The following is a 26,509-nucleotide window of genomic DNA, read 5'->3' on the forward strand; positions in this document are numbered from 1 at the left end:
AAAAAATATATATATATATATATATATATATATATATATATATATATATATATATATATATATATATATATATATATATATATGGTTCTCACAGTCTTGAATATTGTTACATCCTGTAGATAAATTAGTAACTATTTAATCAAGACTGCAGTTCAACGTTGTAAGGTACTTAATTAGTCGTTTAATTTGTTAATTTAAATTAATTAATAAAAAATATATACATATGAATTAATCATTTATTACATAATATCGTTACCATTTAACCATTAAATGAAATAAAATAATGTTTCTAATAAATTAATACTTAAATTATTACTATTACATGAACTTTATTTACTTTAAATGATTGGATATGAACTTTTCTTTTGTAATTAATCATGGACAGCTTGTCCAACGCCTCAAAACAAAAGTCAGTAAAACCTGTCGTCTCCTCCGTTTCGGCGCTGCTGAGCACGTTCACCGCGTTGTCCATGGCTTCGACCCGCATCCGGTACACAGTGTTCGGGGATAGCGAGTTAACGGAGCCCATCACCGTGCTGCCGCTGAACTGCGCGAAAACCGACGGTTCTGGGGAGTTTTTCGGCGTGGCGGTGATTTTGTACGAGCTCGCGCCGGTATGTCCGCTCCAACGGACCGTCATACTTTTGGAAGTGACGGTGAACACGGATAACGTGATGTCTGCAGACAGAGAAGCGGTTAGGATTAGCATAATAATCACAAAACCTGTTACAATTCATGAATACTACAAGATAACAACCGGGTCATTCCTCAAAATGGTCCGCCTTGTCAATTTTGAAAATGTGAGTTTTAGCCTGTTGAAAGATTTGACTGAACGTTTTAACTTCAAAACTTGACGTCTTTAAACTGAAAATTATGCCCTGAAAGATGATAACAGGTTTTAAAAAATATATATATAATAACAGGTTTATTATATCAGATTTTACACCACTACAATATTACAAAATTAGTTCTACGTCTGTAGAGACGGTGGGAATAAATACAAGCTTTTATTTCATATTTAATTTGAATTGTAACTAGAAAAACTTGTAAACAGACCAAAAATCATCTTCACTGGGACAGAAAACAAACCCAAAAAAATCCTTTTTGGATGTGATAAGAAGAATATCCATAACATATAGTACAAGTTTGTGTCAAGTATTTGTTGAAGTCATCTTTTACAGTTTACATGAAAGACAAAATGCACCAATTTCATGGAATGACCCAAATATGACAAATGTTAAAGATCTCCTACCATGTGCTTTGCATATCTGTAAATTAAGAGCAGAAATACAACAAATTACTTTTAATATATATATAAAACATGCTAGAAAGCATCCATTCTTTGCTTATTTCAGGGAAAAACTATTACTCTGTCATATGGTATTATGTGCCATTAGTGGCCAAGGAAGCTTATTTGAGCATCACTCAGCACAGATTTTAGATCCAGAGCTATTTTTCCTCCTATCCAACTTGAAAGTGTGTACAACATGACAGTAGTATAATAAAAAAGGACTATTGTTTTATGCATTACATATAATCTGTTTTTACAGTGCTGTTTATTAAGAATCCCAGTACACGTTTAAACTCTTCCAGCAAGTTTCCCCAAAACTGTAACTTACCGCATGCATAAGAAAAAACTAATTTTTATTCTTACCTGTGGCACAGTAATAATCAATAAGACGATATTAGAAAGATGTAAATATTTCGACTCCATGCCTCAATTTTGGTGCAGATCAGCTGCCTTTAGGGCACACTTCCTTCTTCTGATTTGACTCTCTATTTCTGCAGGGTAATAGCTGAGGCTTAAGTTCTGTTTTTTTCTCTCTATTACCGTCCAACAGGTATTTTATTGTTCTGGGAGTACCGAGCGTTCACGTGTGCCCCCTCCCTCTGTCACAGAGGAAGACTGGACCTATCAGCACTGAAGGACAGCACAGGTAGCCATCAATACACTTGAGGATATACAAAAAGATCCACTCTGCCAGAGAATGGACTGTTCAGGATTGTTTGTTCTATTGTCTGTCAAATACATCAGATATTGAATGTTCCATTTGAAATATAAACTTGGATAATACTTCAGAATTAAAAAGTATCAATGGTATTAATTCATATTATGAATTGAGAAAGTGTACTACAAATCTGAAGAGGCATTTATCGTATTACATACTTGTATGACAACTAGGGCTGGGCGATATAGCTAAATATCATATCGTTTCATATCGTTCAGTATCGATAATTATTGACATTTTTATAACCTTTTAACAAAAAGCAATAGAGGTATTAATTCATATTATGAATTGAGAAAGTGTACTACAAATCTGAAGAGGCATTTATCGTATTACATACTTGTATGACAACTAGGGCTGGGCGATATAGCTAAAAAAATGTATCAACGATATAATGTTTCATATCGTTCGGTATCGATAATTATTGACATTTTTATAACCTTTTAACAAAAAGCAATAGAAAAAATGTTTAAATTTAACCACTGTATTTTTAAATTAACACAATTTATTGAGACAAACAACAAATATTTTTTGTTTTAACAATCAAACACAAAATAAAAATTAAACAAATATCTAATTTCTAATGTTTTATATGCTGATTAAATAGGTTTTAAGGAAACTTTTGTCTTGTCTCCCGAGCCCACAGGAGGCCGCAATGAGCAAAATAATGCAGCACATTTAAATTGTCAACGCAAGGAAGTAACTCTATAAAAACGTGCATAACGTCTAAATTAACTCATAAAAATCTAATCTAATTTCGTAAATTGCATAAACAATTATGAACAAAACAGCATCATGTATTTATGCATTGCTTAATCTAAAGAGCCGAAGCGCCATTCACACAGATTGCATTTAAAAACATATGAGACGCAGTGAAAAGGAATAAACCTCCACAAATTCGTGACGTGTTTTCTAAAAGTTTTTAACTTTACAATGGCTTTCTATACATCTCTTGTGTGAGACGCAAGTCTAAAAATGCGCTGAATATGCGTTCTGTGTGAATGGCTTGGTTTCGGTTTTAACCTTTATAAAGATCTTCTCCGCATTGAGCTTCTATGTTTCTCTAATATTTTGAATGAATAACGCAGCAGCGGCGCGTCTCATGGGCTAGACTAACAAAACAATAAAATGCAACAACGTCACTTACATCATCACCGCATCTTGCGCACCCTGATGCACACCTGACATTCAAATGCAAATGTTTATTTTAAATTCGACTAATATTCATTCTTTATTCACAAGCTCCTCATCACAGGCAGGCACAGCACTCATTTCAGCATGTGTTCGTGTTTGTGTGTGCAGTCTGCGTCACTCATAGCACGTGCCTATATCGTGCACTATATCAAAAACATTTTTTCTATCGATATCGAAGAAGGTGTACCATCGATAAATATCGATACCGTTTTATCACCCAGGCCTAATGACAACCCATTTTATTGTTGAACAGTTGCTATTTCATACACTAGAAACCATATTCACTCAGATATTGCTAAAGAAAAAACAAGTAACACACTGGATTAAACATGAAATTTTGAAGTAGACTAAAATAGTATTTTGTAAAGCACACACTAGTAATCGTTGTTGTATTTACAACTTCAAAAAAAGTTTGGTTTAGTACTTTTTCTCAGATGTTTCACCTAAAATTGTTGTAGTATATTGGAGAAATAGAACTTAAGAAGTTCATAATGACAATTCAGACTTTTGATTCCGAGTTTGATGTCTTATTGATGTGATATTATTCTGAAATGCTAGACATGCGTGAGATTATTGGGGTCATTTTTGTAAGGAGGTACATGAGAGAAGCAGGGTATCTAAGCAAAGGTTTTGCTTAAAGAACATAGATTATTGTGAGAGATGCCGATGAAATGTGTATGTGTAATATTAGTGTCATAAGATCCATGTAGCTGAATGACCAGAGGAAATGTAAAAGCCATAAATCTGTGGTTAATTCCTGTCAGTGTAACATGACATGCTTTAGTATATATCTTACAGATCTTATTTTTCCTTTCTGGGGGGTATTTAAGAATTTAAGAATTTCAAAACCAAAGCAGGAATGGTTTCAATTCAAGCTGTATAGCACAACAAATTAGCAATGGTTTAGGTCGCCTGAGCTTAGGGGTGTTGTGACATACATCAGTCATGTATGTTATGTATACAGCCATCAACATGCCTGATTTCTCATGAAAAATGACCAAAACTGGCCATGTTACTACAGCCAGTGCTTAGGGAATTCAGTTGAATCCCTCAGTTGAAAGGACGTTTGTAGTATTACACTACCTTTCAAAAGTTTTTCAAAAGTTTTAAGTCAGTAAGTTTGTTTTTATTTTTGTTTTTGGAAGATATTAATACTTTTATTCCCCAAATATTCATTAAATTGATTCAAAGTGCCAGGAAATACATCTATAATGTCACAAAGGATAAATGCTGTTCTTTCGACCTTTCTATTAATGAAAGAATCCTAAAAAAAAAATTATTAAGCTGCACAAAATATCGATAATAATAAGAAATGTTTCCTGGGCAGCAAATCAGCATATTAGAATGATTTCCGAAGACTGGAGTAAATGAATTCACAGGAATAAAAAAATAAAAAATGTAAATCCAAGAGAAAACTATTTTCACAGTATTTTTGTTTTTACAGTTTTTTTTAAACAACTTTTTTTTTTTTTTAATAATTGAAAAGGCATCACTTTGGGAAAGAACAGATGCTAGAAAAAACCTCAGTATGAATGAAACAGACACGTTGGCACAGGCTGGTACTTATAAGCCAGATCTGATAATGAGATTCAGGTTCAGCAGCTACAGTATCATGGTGCCACATGAATATTTTTGTGTAACCAGAATGAAACAGGTCAGAGCAAATAGAAGTGTGTTATGGTGTATTTTAGTTCAGAAGTGTTTAAAAACACCAGAATGCATTTTGAATTTGTATTAACCTTGTTATATAGCATATATATTTCATTTTGTTTGGGAGTGGGGGCTGAGGGCAGACAATTCAAAATCCCACCCTGTAAATCCCACTTATCTGGGTCACTTATAGGTTGCGTTTGCCTCAGCATTGTTGGGTTTTCAATAGAGAATGGAGCATCAGAGTTGTAGCATATTCATAGGAGTCATGAGAGAAGGACATCTGATATGTGCATTTGACCTTTCATTTTAAGTGTCTCTAAAGTTACTGTATTTTACACTGAAATTGCTACAGGAGATTGTTTACAGCGTAACTCTCGTATCAGTGATACACTGAAAGTGGCATTATACACGAATCACACCTGTGATGCTGTCTCCATTGTGAAGAAGTGTAATATAATGTATTTTATTAAAAGTAGTATGCTTACAACAATTAAAACAACTCTGAAACTTAAACATATATATAGTCAATTCTCTTTCATATTTTTAAAAGTTCATATTTTTGTAGTTTATTTTAAGGACTTAATTCTTTTTTTTTTTTTGAATGCTATATATTTTAGGTAAGATACTACAGGCAAAACCATTTTTAGAACCATTCTGATGGCTATTTTGCTTCCAAGCATCCACAATATACATTTAAGTGTTTATTTTATTACATATATTATCTATTTGCTTGTATAGATTTCAATTACAGTCAAGTCAAGTCACCTTAATTTATATAGCGCTTTTAACAATACAGAGTGTGTCAAAGCAGCTTTATAGTATCAAATAGAAAAATAGTGTGTCAATGCAAAAGGACAATAGTAAACACTCAATTTTCAGTTAAAGGCAGTTCATCATTGAATTCAGTGACAGTACATGTCTGTAAAGGCTGTTTTCCCCAAATGAGTTATTTCTCCTGCAGAAAGTCAAAAATCTCCACTTCAGTAGAACTTGCGTACACCAAACATTTCAGTTTTAACGCAAGGTATGTAATCAGATTACTTTTTCAAGTAACTAGTAACATAATGCATTACGTTTAAACTGACTTAGTTACTTTTTCGGTGATATATTCACTGACAGCTCTCCTGTGTTGAGAGAAATTGGTAGGGAGGTACAGAGGCACGCACTTCAGGCTGATTAATTTCACTTTTGGTGTGAAAGAGTCTTTACTGTTGCCAAAAATAAAACTTTTGGGTAACTAAGTAATGCAATTAGTTACTTTTTCAAGTAACTAGTAACATAACGCATTACGTTTAAACTGACTTAGTTACTTTTTCGGTGATATATTCACTGACAGCTCTCCTGTGTTGAGAGAAATTGGTAGGGAGGTACAGAGGCACGCACTTCAGGCTGATTAATTTCACCTTTACTGTTGCCAAAAATAAAACTTTTGGGTAACTAAGTAATGCAATTAGTTACTTTTTTATGGAGTAACACAAAAGTAACTTTCCCCAACACTGCCTATCTGTATTCTGAATGTTTATATATAATTTATTTTTTTATTATTAAAAATATGTTTTTTCTGTTGACAGTATTTTCAGATTAATGGAGTGATAAAAAGAGATACACAAAATCCATTCTATAAATGGATTTAACTCAAATGTTTGAATATAGCTTTATCCAGTGTTCACATTTCTGTTCTTTTTCACCCTATTTTTTACCCAAGCAAAAAGGATACCCTATTCCCCTGTGGTGTCGTGTCTCAATAGCTAGAGCGATATTTAGACCATTCAAAGGTTTCGAGCAAGCCTTGCTGTGTTGCTGGGACTGACAAGTTTACACATCTCTTCCGTCTTTTTCTTAAAGATTTCTCTTTCTCTCACTCCATCACTGTGAGAATCACCCTGCAGAAACAGTTTACATCAGGTTTCACACAGATTACTGTAACAAATTTGTAATGTATCCTCAGGTGAAGATTCTTTTTTTTTCTAATTTCCAGACAAATATATGTGTTTGCATAATATTTTTATGGACAGAATCCATTTTGTTTATTATTGTGACCATTTGTGACAAGATTTTTTTGAGAGTAATTGTAACAATAAATTATTTTCAGAATTGTATTTAACACAAATGACTGATGCTAATGGTTATAAATAGAAATAAAGTATTACTTCCGAATCTTTAAACACTGTAATTTAGTTGATCAATATATATTATATAATACGTGCATAATTATTATGCAATTTGATATTCCGATCATATTTTTTTACAAGCACATTTTATTGATTCCAAACCACATCAATCCTAATAACTACTATTAATTTTGTATTTAATTATTCATAAGTGGTATATAATTGTCCATGAAGGTCGGAAGTGAAAAACAACTTATATTCAGGTGTGCATAATTATTAAGCATATTTTCTTTTACAGATAAAATGAGCCAAAAAGAGATTTAACTGAAAAGTCAAAAATTATTAAATGCTCATGAGAAGGATGTAATACTAAAGCAATTTACAAAGTAAAGGCATGGCCATTAGACAGGGCAATGATATGCTCATTGGTTCAGCAGGGTCAGAAAAAAACAGGTGGAGAAGAAAAGACACGTTAACTGCGAATTAATTAGGTGTGAAACCATTAGGAGGAACCCTTTAGTCTCCAGTGCCACCATTTTCCAGAACTGCAACCAACCTGAAGTCTCCAGAAGTGCAAGGCGTCACTGTATTTTACTACACTTCAGCATGTGATTCTTATTAAGTAATTTTTTAAGGATTTTTTTACCCAAGCAAAGTCTCTTTGCACTTCTGGAGACTCCATGTAGGTTGCAGTTCTGGAAAATGGTGGCACTGGAGACAAAAGGGTTCATAATAATAATTATGCACACACTGTAATAAATTGTGTAAATTGTTCAGTTTGGGGTTGATAAGAGTTTGTAATGCTTGAAACCAACAACACCAACAAGAGAGTGTAAGCTGCTTTACATTAACAAAAGCAATGACCAGAGGCTTACTACACACGCATAAGATATTGACAGAAACTTGAGCAGCGTTGTTTGTGATTGACAGTGAATGATGCTGCTGGAGTTTCAAGTGAGTCATTCAGCTGAGGAAAAACCTGATAGTCTTATGAAGCTGAGGGAATTTGTAAAAGAAAAGCCCTAGTTTCACTAAAACTCACATTCTCCTAAATAACATGATGGTATGTGATGACAGAAGTCAAATCCAGGGAGGAAATCCTTAGGTGTTTTATGATACATTATACTGGGTATTCTGGTATTGTGCTAATCTGGTAATTATAATTACATCCCACTTACATTATTGTAAGTATTGTGTCATTTTGTCAGAATAGAGGATCTATTCTGCCTCCTATTGGTCATGATCATTATTAAAAAATATTACAAAAGACAAGCTTTCAGGTCAGCTTTTTTATTTGACAATAATGCAAAACCCCAAACACTATTAAACAGATGTGTAAAAGCAGATGCATGAAATGATGTATTTACATCATTTACTGTAATTACAGCACAGCTAACTGCCTGCTCTGCTGCTGAGAGGATGTTGGCCCAGTAACTTCCTCTGAAGCTGAGCTTTGGCCAGGTCAGCAGAGAGAGCATCTGCCATCCTGTCTGTGGTCTGCTTCATTAGAAAAGCTGCCTGCAAGGCCTTGTCCAATGTCTTATGTATTGATTCCTCCTGAAAATCATTAAACAAAAATTAATACATATCTATGTTGTATGTGAATATAAAATACACTAGTAAAAGTACTGTTAAAAAGTCTGGAGTCAATAACATTTTGCAATCTTTATAAAGTCTCGTATGCTCACCAAGGCTGTATTTATTTGTTGAAAAGCACAGTATTATTGTGAAATATTATTACAATTTAAAATAAATGTTATATTTTAAAATGTCATTTATTCCTGTTATGGCAACGCGGGATTCTCAGCATCTATTACTCCATTCTTCTCACGATCCTTCAGAAATCATTCTCATATTCTGATTTGCCGCTCAAGAAACATTTCTTTTTATTATCCATGTTGAAAATATGTGTGCTGCTTCATGTCTTTGTGAAAATAGTGATAACGTATCTTTTAGATGAATAAAACGTTTAAAAGAACAGCATTTATTTGAAATCGAAATCTTTTGTAACATTATAAATGTCTTTACTGTCACCTCCTTACAGAATCAATGTATTTTCTTTAAAAAAACAACAACAAAAAACTAAACCCAAACTTAACAGCAGTGTATGTTAATATGTAATGCAGGAATCACATTCTAAATAATCAATGTTGTAAAGGTAAACTACATAAAATATTAGCATTACTAAAGGATGTTTTGTTCTGTTGTGTGGATGTTAGCTGTTTAACAGTCTAAACTGACTCTGCTGGTGCGGTGTCGTCTTCCACTGGCCCTTGGTGAGGCCCGTTGAAAGAAAACGTTACTGGGAAGCAGTGCTGAGTCAGATTGAGTTGAGCGCCTCCTTGTGGACACTGGTTCTGATGCTTGATCTCGCACTTTAAACCTGGGAAAACAGCCAGTACAAAGTCAAATGCTTTTGTCAAATTTCAGTTAATGTTTAGTGACTAATTTGAGGTGTATTACAGTTTATTAAGCTTGACAGATCAAACTGCATTTGAGCATTGGTAATATGATGTGTTTGACATGTAATGATTCACTGTATATTTCATAGTTTGTTTGCCATTTAACTGATTAATTGCTTACCCAGCAGGCAGACTGCAGGAGGAGCCATAGTTGACCTGCAGCAGAGGCTTATGGGAAGGATGAGCAGGAATAGGAGGGGCAAGTTTTGTGCTGTTTAAGAAGATGTTCTCCAAGTTTCCCACTGAAACAACAAAGAACACCATTTCCGTTCTTACCAATCCACTCTACATGACATACAGGGGTTTTAGTAGGTTTAGTGGTTCCTCACTTGCAGGTCTATAGCTGGCACTTTTGTTGGTTCTCTTAGTGTCAGTGCTAGGGATTGTTGGCCCAATGCTGGCTCTCTGATGGCTACCAGACTGGCTAAACTGAGATGTGTCCAAAGGAAAGCTCTCCACTGAGGCTGTGACCATTGAGAGAAAAACATTGAGTACCTTTATCTCACTACATCCTGAACTGCAGCAAAAAACTATTTTGCTAAAAGCACAGTCATACCTTTGGATGAGGTTCTGGAGTCATGTGACCTCTTGTCAGCACTGAATCGGGTGCGTATTAGTCCGTGAGATGGACTGAAGGCTCTCTGTAAACTCATGGTGTGATCTGAATCCTCAGAGTCAGTGACTAACAATACACAAATACCCTTTACTTCAGTTTCACTGTATAGACTTTAACAAAAGGGGTCATTTGATGCTTTTTTAAAGATCATTATTTTGTGTTGTGGGGGTGAGTCTTAACTTTGATAAAGAATATCTTTGGTTTTGAGACTTTAGTCTTTGCAACTTCAGGGATCTTATCTATGCACAATCAGCTTGTAACACTCCAAAGAGAAAGGAAAACTTGAAATCGCATCATATGACCCCTTTAACAAACACCAATATTTAACTGCTTTAAACCCCATTTATTACATATAACCAGTGTGAACCAAATTGTCATGCTGTCACCTTTGCTCTTGCTGAGCTCCATATCAGAAGAGATCCAGTCCTCAATCATCTGAAGGTTTGAGTCTGTCTTCACACATCTGATGGTATAGTGAGAATGCATATTATGTTTGCAAATCTTTGAAAAACCAACACTCTTGTTAGCATCTATGGTCCAATGAAGAACCTTTGAAAAAATGCTCTTCAGATATTAAAATGTTAATTGCACCAAGAAAAGAATTCTTCTTTTAAGAATTGTTATTTGGTGAACCATATTATACATTATACTCATTATAACTATATTATAGTGAAAAGTGTTTGTCAGATTATTAAAATGTTCTTTACATTAAAAAAACAAATTCTGTTTTCTTATAGGATGGACTTATAGGATGGGACCCGTTCCTCAACCCCAACTTGAAGTACCTGCTTGAGGCACCTCTGTTCTGGCTACGGGTCTGTCCCTTGTGCTTCCTCTCCAATGGATACCTGCCATTTGGATAATCAGTGGTCTTGCTGTCATGAGGCAGGTGACCAAGGCTTTCTTCTAGCGCCCTCTTGAGACGCGAAACCTCATACTGCAGTGCTAGGATAACCTCACTACTATGAAGAGCACAATGGAAATTATGGTTAATCTAACAATTTGCAGGTAACAATAAACAACTTCCTTTAACACTTACTTGTGGCATGAGCAGTGTGATGCTGAGTGCGTCTCATTTGCAGAATGGCTCTTGCCCAGCTGATCTTCCCCTATTCCTTCAGTCATCTGGTTATGGATGGCAGTGGCGCCACCTACTGATGTGTCATCTTCTTTTGGAGCTCTAACAGGTGCATTCTGGGTAATGCTTCTTGCTTCCATGACATGTGTAACTATCTGTTCATATTCCAGGTGGTTCACTGTGGGCTGCACAGGTTGTGGTGGCGCTGATATAGTTGTTCGCACATTGGAGTGGGAGGCTTCACTGTCTGAACCACTGGTATTTGTTATGCTGTTGACATCGTCAGAGAGTGCAGAACTGAAGAGAACATCAGATAAAATGTTATATTTTTATCAAATGTCAGTTCTGCTATAGAATATCTTTTCCTTAATTTATAATATGAATATAATCTCACATTTAGTTTAGCATTTATAATCTTATCTTTTAACATTCCCATTTGTGAATATAACATATATACTGTTTGTTTTTTTCTAGACTAGTAGCTTATCAGACACCAGAATGAAATAGTTTGCCTTTGATAATTGACATATATGCTTCCGTCTTTTAAAGCACTATAGCTGCCAGTGTGTGTGCATTTACCTCACAGCACTAGAAGGTGTTTGGAACAGTCCTGCGCTTGGCCGGCTTAGGTCAAAACTGCCAAAGCCACTGTCAGTTTCTGGACTGAAAAAGCTCTGAAAGAACAAAAACACTCTCTATGTCATTCTGTCCTTTGAAGAAACAACCCATACCTGCTGCAAGTGACATGCGGAAGCAACAAATACCTTAACAATAACAGTACTTACAAAAAATCCCCCAATATCTCTAATGAAAATGATTTGGGGGACTGAAGTTTTTGTACTGTATCTAACATACAACATTTACTCTGTTTGTCTCACAAAATGTAATGCTGAACATGTGAAAAGGAAATGTGATCATTTTATCCCTCTAACAACTGACATTGACATTATTGATGTTCTTGCATGCAACAGATTTTTCTCACAGATAAATATAATCTCTTTCTCTCTCTGTCATCTTGTTGCAGTGTGTGTGTTACCTGTGTTTTATCTGTGGTTGGCTGAGGAGAGTTCCAAGGAGACGGTCCTACAGAAGTGAAGTAGGCTTCACTATGTCTGATCTTCTCTTCATACCTGAGAGAGGAATGGCGATCACAGCAGCCATCAAAAAACAAGGTTCTATTACATTTACAATAGTTTTAGATTTTTAAAACTCTGATTATGTTTGCACCATTGTACTTGAGAAAGTTCATTGCTGATGCAGCAATGTACTTAAAGGACATTACACATACAAAAAGTACTGTGGCAGTGCTATAGTATAATTATTATTTACACAGTACTCCACTGTACTTTAAAATACAGTAGTATTAACATAGTACCATGTTCAGACATTTTTAGTTCTTTATTTGTTACTTTCCAATAATATAGTCATACCATGCAGCATAAATCATTAAAAAATATAAAATTTTCTGGGCTAACACAACAAACTTTGGACCTCCCTTAAAAGTTGTAAAAACTGGTTATAATTTTTTTTTATTGTAGATATTTGCAAATGTGGCAGTGTTATTTTAGTGTAATTGAGATACTATTATAGTTTTTATTAATTATTATTATTTTCAAGTAGTTTTTATTTTTATATTTTCTGTTTAATTTTAGTTAGTTAGTAATTTTATTGTGTTTTGACATTTTTATTGCATGTCATTTGACATTTAAGTTTTTTAAATGTGTTTTTATAGTTTGTTCATTTTTATTTTAGTTATGTTAGTACATCAAGTTAAATGAAAATGAGAAATGCTGCTTTGAAAAATAGCTGAAATAAAATAAGTAAACTTTGTGTATGTATTTTATTCCAGTCAGTGTAAACAAATAAGTAAAAAAGTAAACAAAATATATTTTAGTTTTTTATAATAACCTTAAATTATGCACCTTTGATTTACCATCTATTCTTGTAAAATTGTAAGTTTTAAAATTACAACACACTTTCCCAGTTAAGACTGCACCAGATTGCAAAGCATGCACAGCAAAGAATACAAATCTGTCAGTAAATACTGACCTATCATGTGTCAGCTGCTTTAATAAAGTTGAGGAGGATGCTTGTGCCAGGACGTCCTCGTAGTGTTGGTTCTCTCCTGTTGTCAGTCTGTTCTCCTGTTCCTCATTGGCAGTGCCAGCCGTTTCAGTGGAGAAGGTGGAATACCTCAGAGGAAGATACAGAAAAAGAACAGAGGGAACTAAGTGTTTCCATAATGAAACTGATATTCACTCGTCCCTCCTCTCGACCTGTAACCCGATCAGCCTTGAGTGAGCTGTGCTAAATATCACGATACGCTCTCTCCTCTTACAACCCACATCAGTGATCTTTCTGAGATGAACTAAATAAGGTACTGGATCACAACATTTTTTAATTAACGTAACATAAAGATTTGTCTAATTTTTGGGGTGAATTATGCCTTTAAGGTATTAATGTTAATAGCTCAAGGATTGTGGAGTATGAACCTGGAAACTTTTGTTTACCACCCCAGAGACATTTCTTTAAAAGTAGGTAGATGCTAAAAAAATCTAAGTAGAATTGTGCGTTTTTAATTTAGCAGTGTAGATTCAGGTTAAATAATGCATTTGGTTCAGAAGTAAGTGTCTCTTTTATTGTGTAAACACACAAAATGAGAATATAGGTAATTTAGTTCTACATTCAAATGCATTTGTTCCCCATAACAATATAGTGTAAAGAATAAAACATGGCTGTACTGTAGATAGAAGCTGTTTTCTGTTCCCCTGGGAAAAAGCCCATCAGCTGTGTGATCTTCATTGGTCTCTTCATCATCGTTGTTCTCAGTGTTGTGACTAACAGGGGAGATGCTGAAGACTGACTCCTGCAACATGACACATGCTTTTCATTCAGCCCCAGCATCCACAAAACCTACCATGGCAGTCATTTAGTTCTCACGTTACGTAGCAAAACAAGCCATGCAAACGGATATGGGGCACACAACAATATCAGCTTCACTGCGTGTGTACACACGGACATGAATAATTTCAGGAGAAGTTGTTTAAAGGAACGGTTAATCTGTTAATAATTTTTTTCACCCTTAGGCCATCCAAGATATAGATGAGTGTTTCTCTTTGTGAACAGATTTGGAGAAATGTAGCATTACATCACTTGCTCACCTCTGCAAGTGAATGGGTGTCATCAGAATGAAAGTCCAAACATCTGATAAAAAACAACTCCAGTTAATCAATTAACATTTTGTGAAGTTAAAAGCCGCATGTTTGTAGTAACAAAATCCACCATTAAAACATTTTTAACTTGCTTCTGGCTAAAATATGATTCCTCTATGCATAATATTGAAAAATTATACTTAATGGCCATTATGGAGATTATAGACTTTGGCCAGAAGCAACGATTTAAAGTTAAAATGCCTTAATGATGGATTTGTTTATCACAAACACATAGCTTTTCACTTCACTGGAGACAGTGTGGATTACTGGGATGTTTTTATCAGCTGTTAAATTTCTAGATGCTAAATTTGTCCAAGTCTGTTCATCTACATCTTAGGTGGTCTGAGGGTGAGTAAACTTAAAGCAAATTTTCAATTTTTGGTGTGAACTATTCCTTTAAACAGAAATGACATAAGCTAAAAAAGTATGTGTACAGTATATGAATGATTGAATAAATTAATGAGGGAAAGTCACCTAAAATATAGATTAATGTGTGTTACCTCATGCAGTGATGGATGGGGTGATGAGACAGAGATATCTTCACAAGGTGGAGGAGAGGGAGTGGAAGATGAATGAGGATAGAAAACATGGCACACATTTCTGTCAATCTGCTCTTTAATGTCCTCCAGGTGCATGCCTATCCTGAAAATCTGGCCCTCGACCTCCCTTAAACATAAAGGTAAAGACACAACACTTTCAGGTTGACCCTGTGACAGTTTCAATTTCTTTTTTTAACAGCCACATAAGTCAAATTACAGTTACGCTGCCTGTCAAATGTTTAGACACACTTGAATGAGTTTATTTGAGACGATTTGAAGACTCCTTTTCATTTAAAGGCATATGCATACAGTATGTGACTGAAATTTTGTTCTATATACTAAGTATATTAAGTATAAGTATAAATTGTGTCCATGAAGGAATATTGGTTCACAAAACAAAAACTTTAAATTAGAAACATTTTAATGGCTTTTTGGGGCCAATAGTGAAGGTGGAATATACAATCACATACTTATTATTTAAATAGTTTTGTTGATTATAACAAGAGCTTTCAAGTTTTTGACTTCAGTAGTAAAATACAGTTTGGCCAGATGAGACGTCTACCTGTCAGGGTCAAACTCTCCTGTGTTTCTGGTTAAACCCCTGTAGTTCTGCATCTCCAGAGCACGATGCTCCTCCCTCTTTGTGAGGTAATTCCTCTCCAGCTGATCCTGGGCCTCCATCATGCTCTTTAGCACCTGCAGAGAGATCCAACAAAGATGAAAAGTTTTGGATTTGTTCCTTATTTTGTAATGCATGGTTGAATTTTGATCTTGTCTGAACAGTGTATGATTATAAATATGGTTTCATGCAATTTATGATAAATCTATACAGTTACCATCTGTTGCTCCTCTACATTGATTGACATGGTGGTGGCACATGTTTTGAATTCATCCACCTGAAAATGAGGGAAAAAACCAGATGCAGCCCAATGCACCGGGACGTTAAGAGGTTCTGCTAAAGCTATATGTATGAGAGAGAACTACAATTTTTAGACTTTCTAAAAGGGTTTTTAGAGAACTCAAAATACAACACAAGGCAGAGGGCAAAATCTGTTAACTTGTGGTATTGGTCTGTACCTTCTGCATAAATGATCTGATGATGTCTCTGAGCTCAGAGGTCAGTCTCTCTCCGTCTGTCAGGCTCTGTGATTCAGTCTCCACAGGTTGAGAGTTCTGCAGGCTAAACTGCTTCTCACTTGGACCTGCTGAATAGACATCCGACATGAGGACACAAATTGCATCTAAACATGCAGTGTCGCTTGTTCATTAATTCATATTTATCTTATAGCACTTTCTATCATTTTGTAACGATAAACCATTTAATATCTGATGTTTCTTGTTTCCCTCTCTCAGAAGGTCTGTTTAACTGCTGAAGAAACCAGCTCAAATTTCCCTGGCAGGGTTTCTGTGCTGTCAGGGTTACAGTGCAGTCCAGTACTTCAGCGGGAGAAAGAAATACAATGGCTTCTTGCCTGCGGCTGGTGCTTGTGGGTTAGTTGCTGTCAGTTTGGTGTTTTCATTGTTGCTAGCTGCATCAATCCAGTCGATGGTCACAGAAGGCTCACTGGAAGCATGAATCTGCTGCTTAAAAGAAAGCAACAATATAACTGACACAAACTGGGCTGCTAATCAGATTAGAATGAGGGTATGTTGAAATGCAGATCATATGTGTGTACTGTGAGCATGTATTATAAAGGCATAATATTTAGTGTTATATTCCCTTATCAAGATATACATATAAACATCCATACACAGAAGAAAAAAAAACACTTCAGTCTAACCTGACCGATTAGGTTTTCAGCTTGTGTATATTTAGCAAGCAGTCTGTCATATTCAACCTGTAAACAAATAAAATGGTAGGTTATTTAAGTTTTGACACTTTTTTTAATGCTTAATGCAATAAATGTCACTGGGGTCCAAAACAACATTAGACCCCACTGACTTTTATTTTATGTCTTTGTTTTTTTTAAAACAATCTCTTCTTTTGTGTTCCACAGAAATAAATTAGTTCTCAGGTCAAAGGTCAGATCTTAAGGTCAAAGCAGCTTGATGCTTATTAAATCTATATATTAAACTCCAAGCTTTTCAAACTTTAAACTGAAAACCTTTTTAAAATATTTTTCTTTTTTTTTATTTAAAAAATATTTCTTAAATTCTTCAAACTTCCAGACTAGGCTTTCTTAAGCAGCATCAACGCTTATCTACAACCTTTAATATCTAGTTTACATACTACAATATTACATAATAATATAGATTCACCTGTAACTGATGTGCTACTTCCTTGTCTGTGAACACATTCTCTGGTGGCTTGATGGAGTCCTCTAAAACCCTGCTGATGATATCTGCTGTAGGTTTACAAGAGGAGGCTGATTTACCCAGAATGCCTGGGGACGACTGGGCTCGGGCCATAGCTGGTGACTGGCTGATGGGTTTAACGCTTGCATTACCTTTAGGTATTTTGACTTTAGGTGCCACTTTAGAGAAGTCAGGTAGTGGGTAATGCACCTTGCCCTGCCCGTATTTCAGATCACTATAGGACCTGGTTCTGCTGAAGGAGCACTTAGGCTTTTGTGCATCTGCTTTAGACAGATCTAAAGAGTTAGCACTGCAGTTCTGCTTAGGACACTCTTTATTATCATCGTCGTCACTGATGCAAGTCGACCCAGGTCCCTTAGATGAGCTTGACTCATTTGAAACATTTAGTTCAGCCAATCTATGGCTTTCAGCAATGCTTGGATCAGGCTCCTCCATCACATCCTGAATCTTCTCCCTCTCTCTTACGAAGATCTGTGCAGCCTGAGAAGCTCTACTCCGTGCGGTTTCATCAATGCTGTCCATCAAAGACATTTCGGGTAAGGTCTCCGCTTCAATGATCCTGCTTGAGTTAAGCAGCTCCTCCTTGGAGAAGTGTCTGAGCAGGAAGTCATTGATATGGTCTGCAGGTTGAATAGGTGTGGCTACAGGCAGAGCCACAGCCTTTATTGCTTTATGATTGGATAGAAGACCGTGAGTAAGATTAGATTGGCAAGCCTCTGTTTGTTCTGCATTAACAAATGGCATACTTAACTTATCAAGTGTAGAGAAATTCTGACCAGGCATCTCAGTAACCATTTCACATGGAGATGCTTTTAAATTCTTCTCTGTTTTGTAGTTGCTGTGTGCACCATCATATGGGAGCTCTTCATGTTCTTCATCACTGGTGTTGACAGCATCATTCTCGTGTGTTCCAATGACTGGCTTCACTGCAGGGGTGGTTTTCTGTACTGACGCCTTGGGTATGTTTCCCTTCCTGTTTCTGGTTTTTGAATGTTCTGTGCATTTACTACTAACTGATTCAACACTCTCTGAAGAGCCCTCTTCAGTCTCACATGACTCTGACAGCTCTGCATTATCTGTACACAAAATAGCAGTGGGTTGGTTAAACCCACTGGTTTGGTGGGCTGGTTGGTTAAAGTGGGGGGACAGTGGGTTGGTTAAAGTCTTTAATGTTTTAGTAAAATGTTATAATTTAAACCCATTTGTGGTGAAATTGTCTGGAGATCCAGCTGACATTAGGTCATTATGATGTCATTAATGTTAATCAGATTTTAAATACGTTCAATCAATGTCAGTGGGACCTTAGTCATACATTCTGAATGATTACCATACATATTCAAAAGGCAGGGGTCAGTAAGTTTTTTTAGTACTTAGTAGTATTAGTACTTTCAGAAGGATGCACTCAAATGACCAAAAGTGACAGTACATACATTTATAATGTTACAAAAAATGTTCCTTTGAACTTTCTTTTCATCAAAGTGTCCTGAAAAACTTGATCACAATTCCCACAACAACAACAACAAAAAAAATTATGCAGCACAACTGTTTTCAACATTGATAATAAAATGTTTCTTGAGCAGCAAATCAGCATATGAGAATGATTTCTGGAGGATCATGTGACACTGAAGACTGGAGTAATGATGCTGAAAATACAGCTTAGCCATCACAAGAATACATTTTATTTTCAAATATTTTAAATTCTAGTAGTTCAGTATTACTGTTTTTACTGAAAAAGTTCTTAAATGTAGGCGTAGTGTATCTGTATTTCATAGCATTTACATTTTCAAGATGTTGAAAACTACTTTTTGGTGCTTTTTATCAGTGGTGACCAAAAACATGGAATTGCATAGTACTTCAATAGTATAAACCATAGCATTACCATTGAAGTTTTATAAAAAAGAGGGATTTCATAGTATCTCTTACCAGTGAGTTGTGGGCTCTGGGGTCCACCAGAGGCCTGTGAGAGGTGAACAGTGAAGCCGCCCTGCATGTCACTGAAATGCAGGCTGTCATCATCGCTGATATCCACAAATATACTCTGCTCGATGTGTCTTTCCCACAGCAGTGATGAAGGTCTGCTGTGAGCATCATCTTCACCGTCCATATCCTCTGCGTCTCCCGATGGCTCTCCATCAAACGCGCTCCGTGCGCTACTGCGCGTCTTCCGCGCCTCTCTATTCATTTCTTAGCAACAAGAATACACAAAATGAATGGAAAACGGTTACAACTGCAAGTGAATTTTTGTTTTTCCAATAACATAATATTATAAATCTGCTAATTATATATAGGCCTGTAATAAATTAGAATTAAATTAAAATTAGAATTATTTCCGAATATTCATGACGTAGCCTATCTTGCTGGATAAATGAGTAAATAATTAAGTAAATTAAATAGTAAAAATAAATAAGTAAATAAAAACAAGAAGCCGAGAAAATTAACACTCCAACTCTAAGTTGCTCTAATAATATGACATTGCACTTACATTTGATGCTTGTTCCAAGAGTTTCTAAGGCACTACAAGAGTCTGCGACGTTTTCATTAAAGAATGACATAACAGCCTATTTGAAAGGTACAATGAAGTCTAGTTTCTCAAGCCTGTGGTGTAGGATCTTCTTGGGCAATTTAAATAATAAATGCCGTATCTGATGCTGATGCTTTGGGCAGGTGCTACACGCGCACGGGGGTGGGGTGAAACAGGTGGTTGCTATGGGAACGAGAAGCCTTAAGATCAGCTGTCAGTCAGTCAGCCCTGCTCTAAAACTGTTTCGTTCATTTGAAGATATAAAATAGCTACTGATTAATTGTTTTATTCTAATGGTCTCCGTTGATTTACGTGACAATTAAAGCCGCATACAAATAGTTAAGTGTTTTAGGAGTTATGTAAAACAATGAAGTGTTTTCCCTCACAGAGTAGAACGATAAGACATTCAAATTTCATTGGTGATTCATAGGGGGTGTGGTTCTTTTTGAATCCTGTGCTCTGATTGGCCAGCCGAGTCACGACCACGCCTCCTTTGTCCGGGTTTGTGTAAAGTTTTCTCTCTACACCGCTTCGATGGGGACCGAACGAATAAATTCAACTAAAACGGGTTTAATTAATCGGTTCTTACAATATGATGGGATTTAATTGATTTGTGTTGTCGATTCTGTTGTAAGAGACTGAACCGAGAGAAGGCTTGGTGGGGAATCGGAGGAGTTGAGTGAGTATGACTGAAGTTTGGCCTGTAACAGCCGTTAAGACAGACCTGCATGCGCTAACACAACAAAACATCAACTTAAAAGCCAACGTTTAAGCTGCAGGTACTATATTATGATTTCGTTCAAATAGAACCATGCGTAGTTTTATATTTAATTTAAAAGTAGGTTATCTTCTGTGCCCTGAAGTGATAATATGGTTAAACATTTACATTATTCTACCAGCAATGTAGTAATGTTTGTGCTTTTCCTCAGGTCTGTACAGAAGTCAGTGTTACGCGTATTTAAGGTGAGTGTTTTATGTGATTTTTTTTTTTTACCTTCAGTATGGATTGTATACATTTTTCTGGCTTAATCCTGGTCTTTCTTTGATTGTTTGCTTTGGGAGTGAGACATGGGTGAGTCTTTAATACAGCTTTATAAATTAGGACTGAAACTGTGACATTTTGCTGTTGCTTTTCCAGAATTATAGGTTTTACATTGGCATACAGTACAGTTTTATTTATTGTTTGTTTTATACTTTATTTATTCAGACAATATCTTATTCACAATGCTCTCTGACTAACACGCATATCCTCCTGGCACAATATACTGCAAAACTCTGCGCTGATTTTGGCAAATGTTTATTAACTGCTTTCAAGACACACTGTGTGTGTGTGTGTGTGTGTGCAAAAGGGTGTAAAAGGGGTCTTTAAACGGTGAGCACCTCAGTACAGCTGTCAATGACTGAAGTCTTCATCACTTCCTGTGTGTCATGGAAGGTGCAGCTTGTCTGTCTTCTTGCTAGCCTCTATTCATGTCTCATCTTGTCAAGCTAACCTGTCTCTGAGGTACACACTGTTGTTTTTCTGTTAGAATTATGACACACAAACCAGTTTTGTAACTGACTCTGTGTTTTTGTTATTTGGAATGAAGAATGGGTACACAATGAATTTGAAGGTCTTTGGCATAAATGTTGTTATATGTTTTAGCAGGCAGTTCATCTGCACTCTTGGTTGAGACTGAGTGTGGTTCACTTTTTGGTGTCAAGAAAAAAATGGACAGTTTAATGTCTTTTAATGAGGAAAGAACTGTAGTATAAAACTATAAACGTAGTTAAATATGTTGATTAGATCAGAGTTTAGTAACATCATGATTCCCACCCTTTAACACAATTGTTTTGAAAATGAGTTTCAACAAAAACATATACCATTGACTAACAACCTCACCGCTGACTGTCTTTAATGATTTATATTAATATACAAGTTGGCATGAATTTAAAAAAAATATATATATTTTTTGTTAATAATCCACCCATGTATGCTTAATTTATTTTTTTTGACCTCATAATTTTGCATCAGAAAATCATAATTTGAACTTTCAAGGGAAACAACATAATTCTCTTTGGTTACATATGCCTTTTCGTCCACTTAATCACTGCCCTTCCACTATTGAGCGCAAACATACATTCATTTTTGAGTGAGACACCCACATCTGAAATACAACCAACATCTGATTGATAGAACCCTACCTAGCATTTTTTCTCTTTACAATAATCCATTGCACCCGAATGTATGTCACAATACAGAAGAAAAGATCTGTCGCTACTTCCAGTTCGTCATGACTTTAGACCACCGTGGCATTCTGCAACATTTGCATCTTTCTAAAATGATAAATATAGTCAAATATATATGTGTGTGTGTGTGTGTGTTTCAGCGAACTCTAAGGTTCCTCAAGCTGATTATCTTATTTCTGGATTAGTTTGGCAATGACAAATTCAGTTCGTCATGACTTTAGAAAACCGTGGCATTCTGCAACATTTGCATCTTTCTAAAATGATAAATATAGTCAAATATATATGTGTGTGTGTTTCAGCGAACTCTAAGGTTCCTCAAGCTGATTATCTTATTTCTGGATTAGTTTGGCAATGACAAATCAGCTTTCCAAATGTCACAGAGGCGTAATATGTTTTGAAAGTGACCGACAGTTACCATTTTCCTGCTGTGATTCTTTTTACATCTGTGGGGCTTTGTAAGAGAATGGTGAACAAAACCCTTCTCTTGCCACAAAAATGAATGCGTTTTCTTTCATGATTTGGTACCGGCCTGCTTGCATGGCAGATAATCAACTGTGTTCATGGGCCAGTCGCTCTTGCTTTCTCTCTTGTTGTTGGGCCCCTTGATTTAGCTTTCACATACACAAAGCTGACACACACACACTCTTAATATCTGCCTCCACTGCATGTGTCCACCGCTTAGTGGGTGTTGCCATGGCATTACGCACAGAATGAGGCTTCACACTCGGCGTCTTGTGTTCTTTTCACAGAGAGCTCCGGAAGAGCATCCTGGACAAAACACACACACAAACACTCACTTCCCAGAGCCATGTGGTGAATATTAGTCTGGATAAGCTCATCTGTAGTGCACTGGACTCCACCACTGCAAAACGTCAGAGAGACTTTGGAAGAGTTTATAATTAATTCAAACTTTTTTTCTGGGATTCAGTTCATTATTCTTCCCTGTTGGATTACTTTCTGGACTTGACTCGGATCAGTACTTCATAATGCTCTTCAATGGCTGCGAGCAGTGCAGTGGTTAGCATGCAGAATGAGAACCGGACCTTTGTCCACTACAGGTAGGCATGCAACACTTGATTTACGTATTCTTTTCAGTTGTAATGCACCCTTTAATATATTTAGAGCTAGTCCAGTATTAACTCATTCATAAAGATGGACCAAAATTGTATTCACATGCCACGTAGTCATAGATTTTATTTAGCACTGTATTAAATTAACAGACCATAAATGTGCCCTTTGTCTCTCTTGATTTAATACCTAAAATTTATTTTAAGGTTACAAGTAGGCTTATAATCGAAACTTTTCAATAATTCAATAAATCATTGCTAATTGCTTGTCATCATCTTATGCATCTCCCTTTGTCTTAAAAAAAAACATTTTGTTGGGGAAGGTGTTTGACTGAATTTGAATGTCATTATCAATCTGAAATTTTGAGAGAAATCTAGCAGCAAAATAAACCCAAATCTTGGATCCAAACCATTTTGCAACATAACATTTCCAAGGTAGTATTATTGTAGAGCTTTAGTGTGTGTGTGTGTGTGTGAGAGAGAGAGAGAGAAAGCAGGTGTGCACCAGTTTACTCAATATTTAATATCACTGTGAATCATTTATGACGATTGCCCAAATTCTGTTCTGCGGTCCATGAGTTGGGTTAGTTTTTATCTTTTAGTCAGTCCTCTGCAAACATCTGTTACTCAGACATTGTTAGCAATACATATATAGTCATATTTACATTTATGCATTTGGCAGATGCTTGTATCAACTTGCATTGCATTCAGGGTATCTATTTTATCATTACTTGATTTTCTTGGGAACCCATGACCTTGGCATTGTTAGTGCATTGCTGTACTGTTGAATGTACAAAGTAGATTTTTAAGATCGCCATAATCATACTAATTTGCATTAATATCCCAAGACCAGTTTGTCATGAGAAACAAACTACAATCACTGTTTCTGAGTTTCTTTTATGCAAATCGATTCCATTTTTTTATATTCTAGATGAAAGCTCTCTGAGTCGTGTAGTCTATTGATTAGTCACATGATGAAACGAATTTCATGACATCAGAAGCAAACGCAGTGGGTCTAATCTCTGTAGTGTCCCTCTCTGTGCACACTAATCACACACAACAGTGGAAAGCAGAAACACAATCAGATTAGCTGTTCAAGTGCTGAGCATGACAGATTTTGCCAAAGCCATCTTCAACCTCTGCCCTCAAAGACGTCCGATGTGACATTGTATGATAGACAACTGCTGTGTAGAATATTCTTTTAAAAATCATTTGAGTTTGTAGAGGTGTAATTCCTGGTGAAGAATTGGGTTGATTGGCAGCCTCATCGTGATGTATGTGTGTTTGGAACGGTTGGTTTTAGAGATTACGGCCCCATCGGAGGACTTTTTAAGACAACATTTTGAGCCAACGAAGCCCTTTAGATGCCTTTCACATGTCCAGTTTTCTTTGATTGTGTGAGGCGTGAAGGCACCAGGTAGGGCCTCTACAAACTCTGACGGACTGGTTATTATGTTTAGGGGTTAATCTATTATGGAAAACTGGTAAAGATATTTGCAAGGCCTGATTGATTTGCCACATATTATGCAGTGTCGGATTGATTGGTAATGAATTTTTGTGTTGGGTCCTTTTTCCATTTAGCTTTGTTTAATTAATTTGTAAGGAGTTTTAAGCCTTTACATTGGCCAGTATTAATTTAATAACGTGAGGATAATCCACACAACTAATGTGTGACGCATTGTTGTATATACCATAACATACAATGAAATAATCAAAAAAATTTAGGGATGCACCGAATGTTCGGCAACCGAAATTATTAAATAATGAATAAGCGAAAAGACCAAATAAATTGTACCGAACAATGACGTGACTCGATCAAATAGCAACCAGCACAGAGTGAGAGGCACACACTCTTTATAATGCATCAAACATGTCAGCACAGCAGTGTGGAAGCATGTAAACTGTCTGAGAAAGACGCAAAAATCATTACAAGCACCGACAGCGAGAGACTGTTTAGTACTGCAGGCAGCGAACTTCTTCGATGAGAAGAGGAAGGGGTGATTGTTGCTGGTTACTGTATGATGATTGAAATCGCAAAATGGGAACATGGTTAGTCTACGTTACCCGAAAAATTCACATACGACAGACTTCGTCTTTTTCGACGTCGAAAAAGTTCCAGGGATTCATCTCCTTCGGCCATCCTACTCACAGGTGACTCAGACCGCTCAACCGGAGGGGGAGGACATTTTTATGAATTTTTATATCGCGTGTGACAATGCAATACGTGCAACATATTCGTAATGAGACTCATTTATAAATCTGCTGTTGTCAACAAAAAGAAGCATTGAGGTCTTCCTGCGCGTTTTGCCAAGTTGAGAAAATGCAAGAACTCCATCAACATTCATAAATGTTAGTATTGTAATTTTACTGTTCTGTAAAATAAAATAAAGACAATAATAATGATAATAATTACAACAGCTCTATTAATACATTTATTGTAACATTCACACATAGTGTTCAAATTGGGATCTCTAATATTTTCTAATGTTTTAAAAGACATGTCTTCTGCTCAGCAAGGCTGCTTTTATTTAAAAAATACATGGGGGTCTGATGGCCAAAAAATATTATTTTATTAATTTTAAGTTAAATTGTGCTTTAAAATTAAATTGTGCTAGAATGTAAAAAAAAATTCAGTGTTAAATCTTTTTAATTATTGTTTTGTAATTGATTTTTTCTTTGAAAAGCAAGACAAAATAGTAAAAAGCACATTTTGGCTATTTAATTTATGCAATGGTGAAAAAAATTGGCAAAATACATGGGGGGGGGAACTCGTAAAACCGTGCTCGGTATTCGGCTTCGGCCCAGTGTTTCATTTTGTTCGGTTTCGGCTTCAGCCAAGAATTTTCATTTCGGTGCATCCCTAAAAAAATTTAATTATTTCCCTGAAATTGTGTGCCAAAAACTGTATTCCTGGGATAGAAATTATATCCTGTAAGCCCCCCAAAATTAAGACTTTTTAACCAATTTTTTGTGTGTACACGCAAAGTTTTTTTTTTTAATTCAAAGTTTCAAATGTCAAACTGACACTTTTTTTTTTTAACTTTCCCAGCACAAACAAATCAGTGGTCTGTTATGACAGCACCTTACTGTCATTGAATTTTCCCAGTGTTTGACTATGAGATAGATACACAAAATTTTATTTATAAAAGATAAGATTTTGTTGGTTTTTGTAATGAGGACATCCTGCCTTCTCGATTTATTTCTACTAAGAGAGTCAGTACAACTACATCTTGTTTTTGCTGCCCCCTGCAGGATGGAGGCATCCTGTTTGGACCTGGCTCTGGAGGGGGAGCGTCTCTGTAAGGTGGGGGATTACAGCGCCGGCGTTTCTTTCTTCGAGGCCGCCATGCAGGTTGGCACAGAAGACCTGCAGGTTCTGAGTGCCGTCTATAGTCAACTGGGCAATGCATACTTTCACTTGCATGACTACAGCAAAGCTCTGGATTTCCACCACCATGATCTTACGCTAACTAGGTATGCTTACACAACTTTACAGCAAATGTAG

At 36.0% G+C, this 26,509-nt stretch overlaps 3 protein-coding genes across 3 annotated transcripts in view; 1 reads left to right on the plus strand and 2 right to left on the minus strand.

Annotated features, from left to right (window-relative positions):
* Positions 1 to 1,780, minus strand: part of LOC107600094 (fibronectin type III domain-containing protein 7-like) — a 5,070-nt gene extending 3,290 nt beyond the window's left edge. Inside the window, exons 1-3 of the mRNA XM_016291885.1 lie at positions 1,655 to 1,780; positions 1,253 to 1,268; positions 421 to 678 (exon numbers count right to left, since the gene is read on the minus strand). Coding sequence (XP_016147371.1) covers positions 421 to 678; positions 1,253 to 1,268; positions 1,655 to 1,714 — 334 coding nt within the window. The 5' untranslated portion in view covers positions 1,715 to 1,780. The remainder of the gene's footprint in view (positions 1 to 420; positions 679 to 1,252; positions 1,269 to 1,654) is intronic.
* A 6,576-nt stretch (positions 1,781 to 8,356) lies between these two features.
* On the minus strand, positions 8,357 to 19,369 carry LOC107600095 (AT-hook-containing transcription factor). The gene is made up of 20 exons (XM_016291886.1): positions 19,111 to 19,369; positions 17,131 to 18,263; positions 16,653 to 16,709; positions 16,344 to 16,452; positions 15,949 to 16,073; positions 15,708 to 15,767; positions 15,434 to 15,567; positions 14,833 to 14,998; positions 13,862 to 13,986; positions 13,170 to 13,313; positions 12,157 to 12,250; positions 11,700 to 11,794; positions 11,082 to 11,417; positions 10,828 to 11,004; positions 10,429 to 10,505; positions 9,983 to 10,108; positions 9,756 to 9,890; positions 9,548 to 9,668; positions 9,206 to 9,347; positions 8,357 to 8,521 (listed from the first exon to the last, which is right to left on the minus strand). The coding sequence occupies exons 1-20, from the start codon at positions 19,367 to 19,369 to the stop codon at positions 8,357 to 8,359; spliced, it is 3,780 nt and encodes a 1,259-aa protein (XP_016147372.1).
* A 1,750-nt stretch (positions 19,370 to 21,119) lies between these two features.
* On the plus strand, positions 21,120 to 26,509 carry LOC107600096 (G-protein-signaling modulator 2-like). The gene is made up of 3 exons (XM_016291888.1): positions 21,120 to 21,212; positions 22,687 to 22,995; positions 26,257 to 26,509. Exons 2-3 carry the CDS (start codon positions 22,934 to 22,936, stop codon positions 26,507 to 26,509), a joined length of 315 nt encoding a protein of 104 aa, XP_016147374.1. The 5' UTR covers positions 21,120 to 21,212; positions 22,687 to 22,933.

This window comes from Sinocyclocheilus grahami, unplaced genomic scaffold (assembly GCF_001515645.1).
Source record: "Sinocyclocheilus grahami isolate Dianchi unplaced genomic scaffold, SAMN03320097.WGS_v1.1 scaffold277.1, whole genome shotgun sequence".
NCBI classification, from domain to species: Eukaryota; Metazoa; Chordata; class Actinopteri; order Cypriniformes; family Cyprinidae; genus Sinocyclocheilus; species Sinocyclocheilus grahami.

Coding starts and splice junctions, on each gene's coding strand:
- LOC107600095 (XM_016291886.1), bottom strand. CDS start 19,369: ATGAATAGAGAGGCGCGGAAGACGCGCAGTAGCGCACGGAGCGCGTTT. Junction 15,768..15,948: donor TCAGATCATTTATGCAGAAG/GTACAGACCAAT, acceptor CCTCATTTTCAG/GTGGATGAATTCAAAACATG. Junction 11,005..11,081: donor TCACACTGCTCATGCCACAA/GTAAGTGTTAAA, acceptor TGCTCTTCATAG/TAGTGAGGTTATCCTAGCAC.
- LOC107600096 (XM_016291888.1), top strand. CDS start 22,934: ATGGCTGCGAGCAGTGCAGTGGTTAGCATGCAGAATGAGAACCGGACC. Junction 22,996..26,256: donor CGGACCTTTGTCCACTACAG/GTAGGCATGCAA, acceptor TGCCCCCTGCAG/GATGGAGGCATCCTGTTTGG.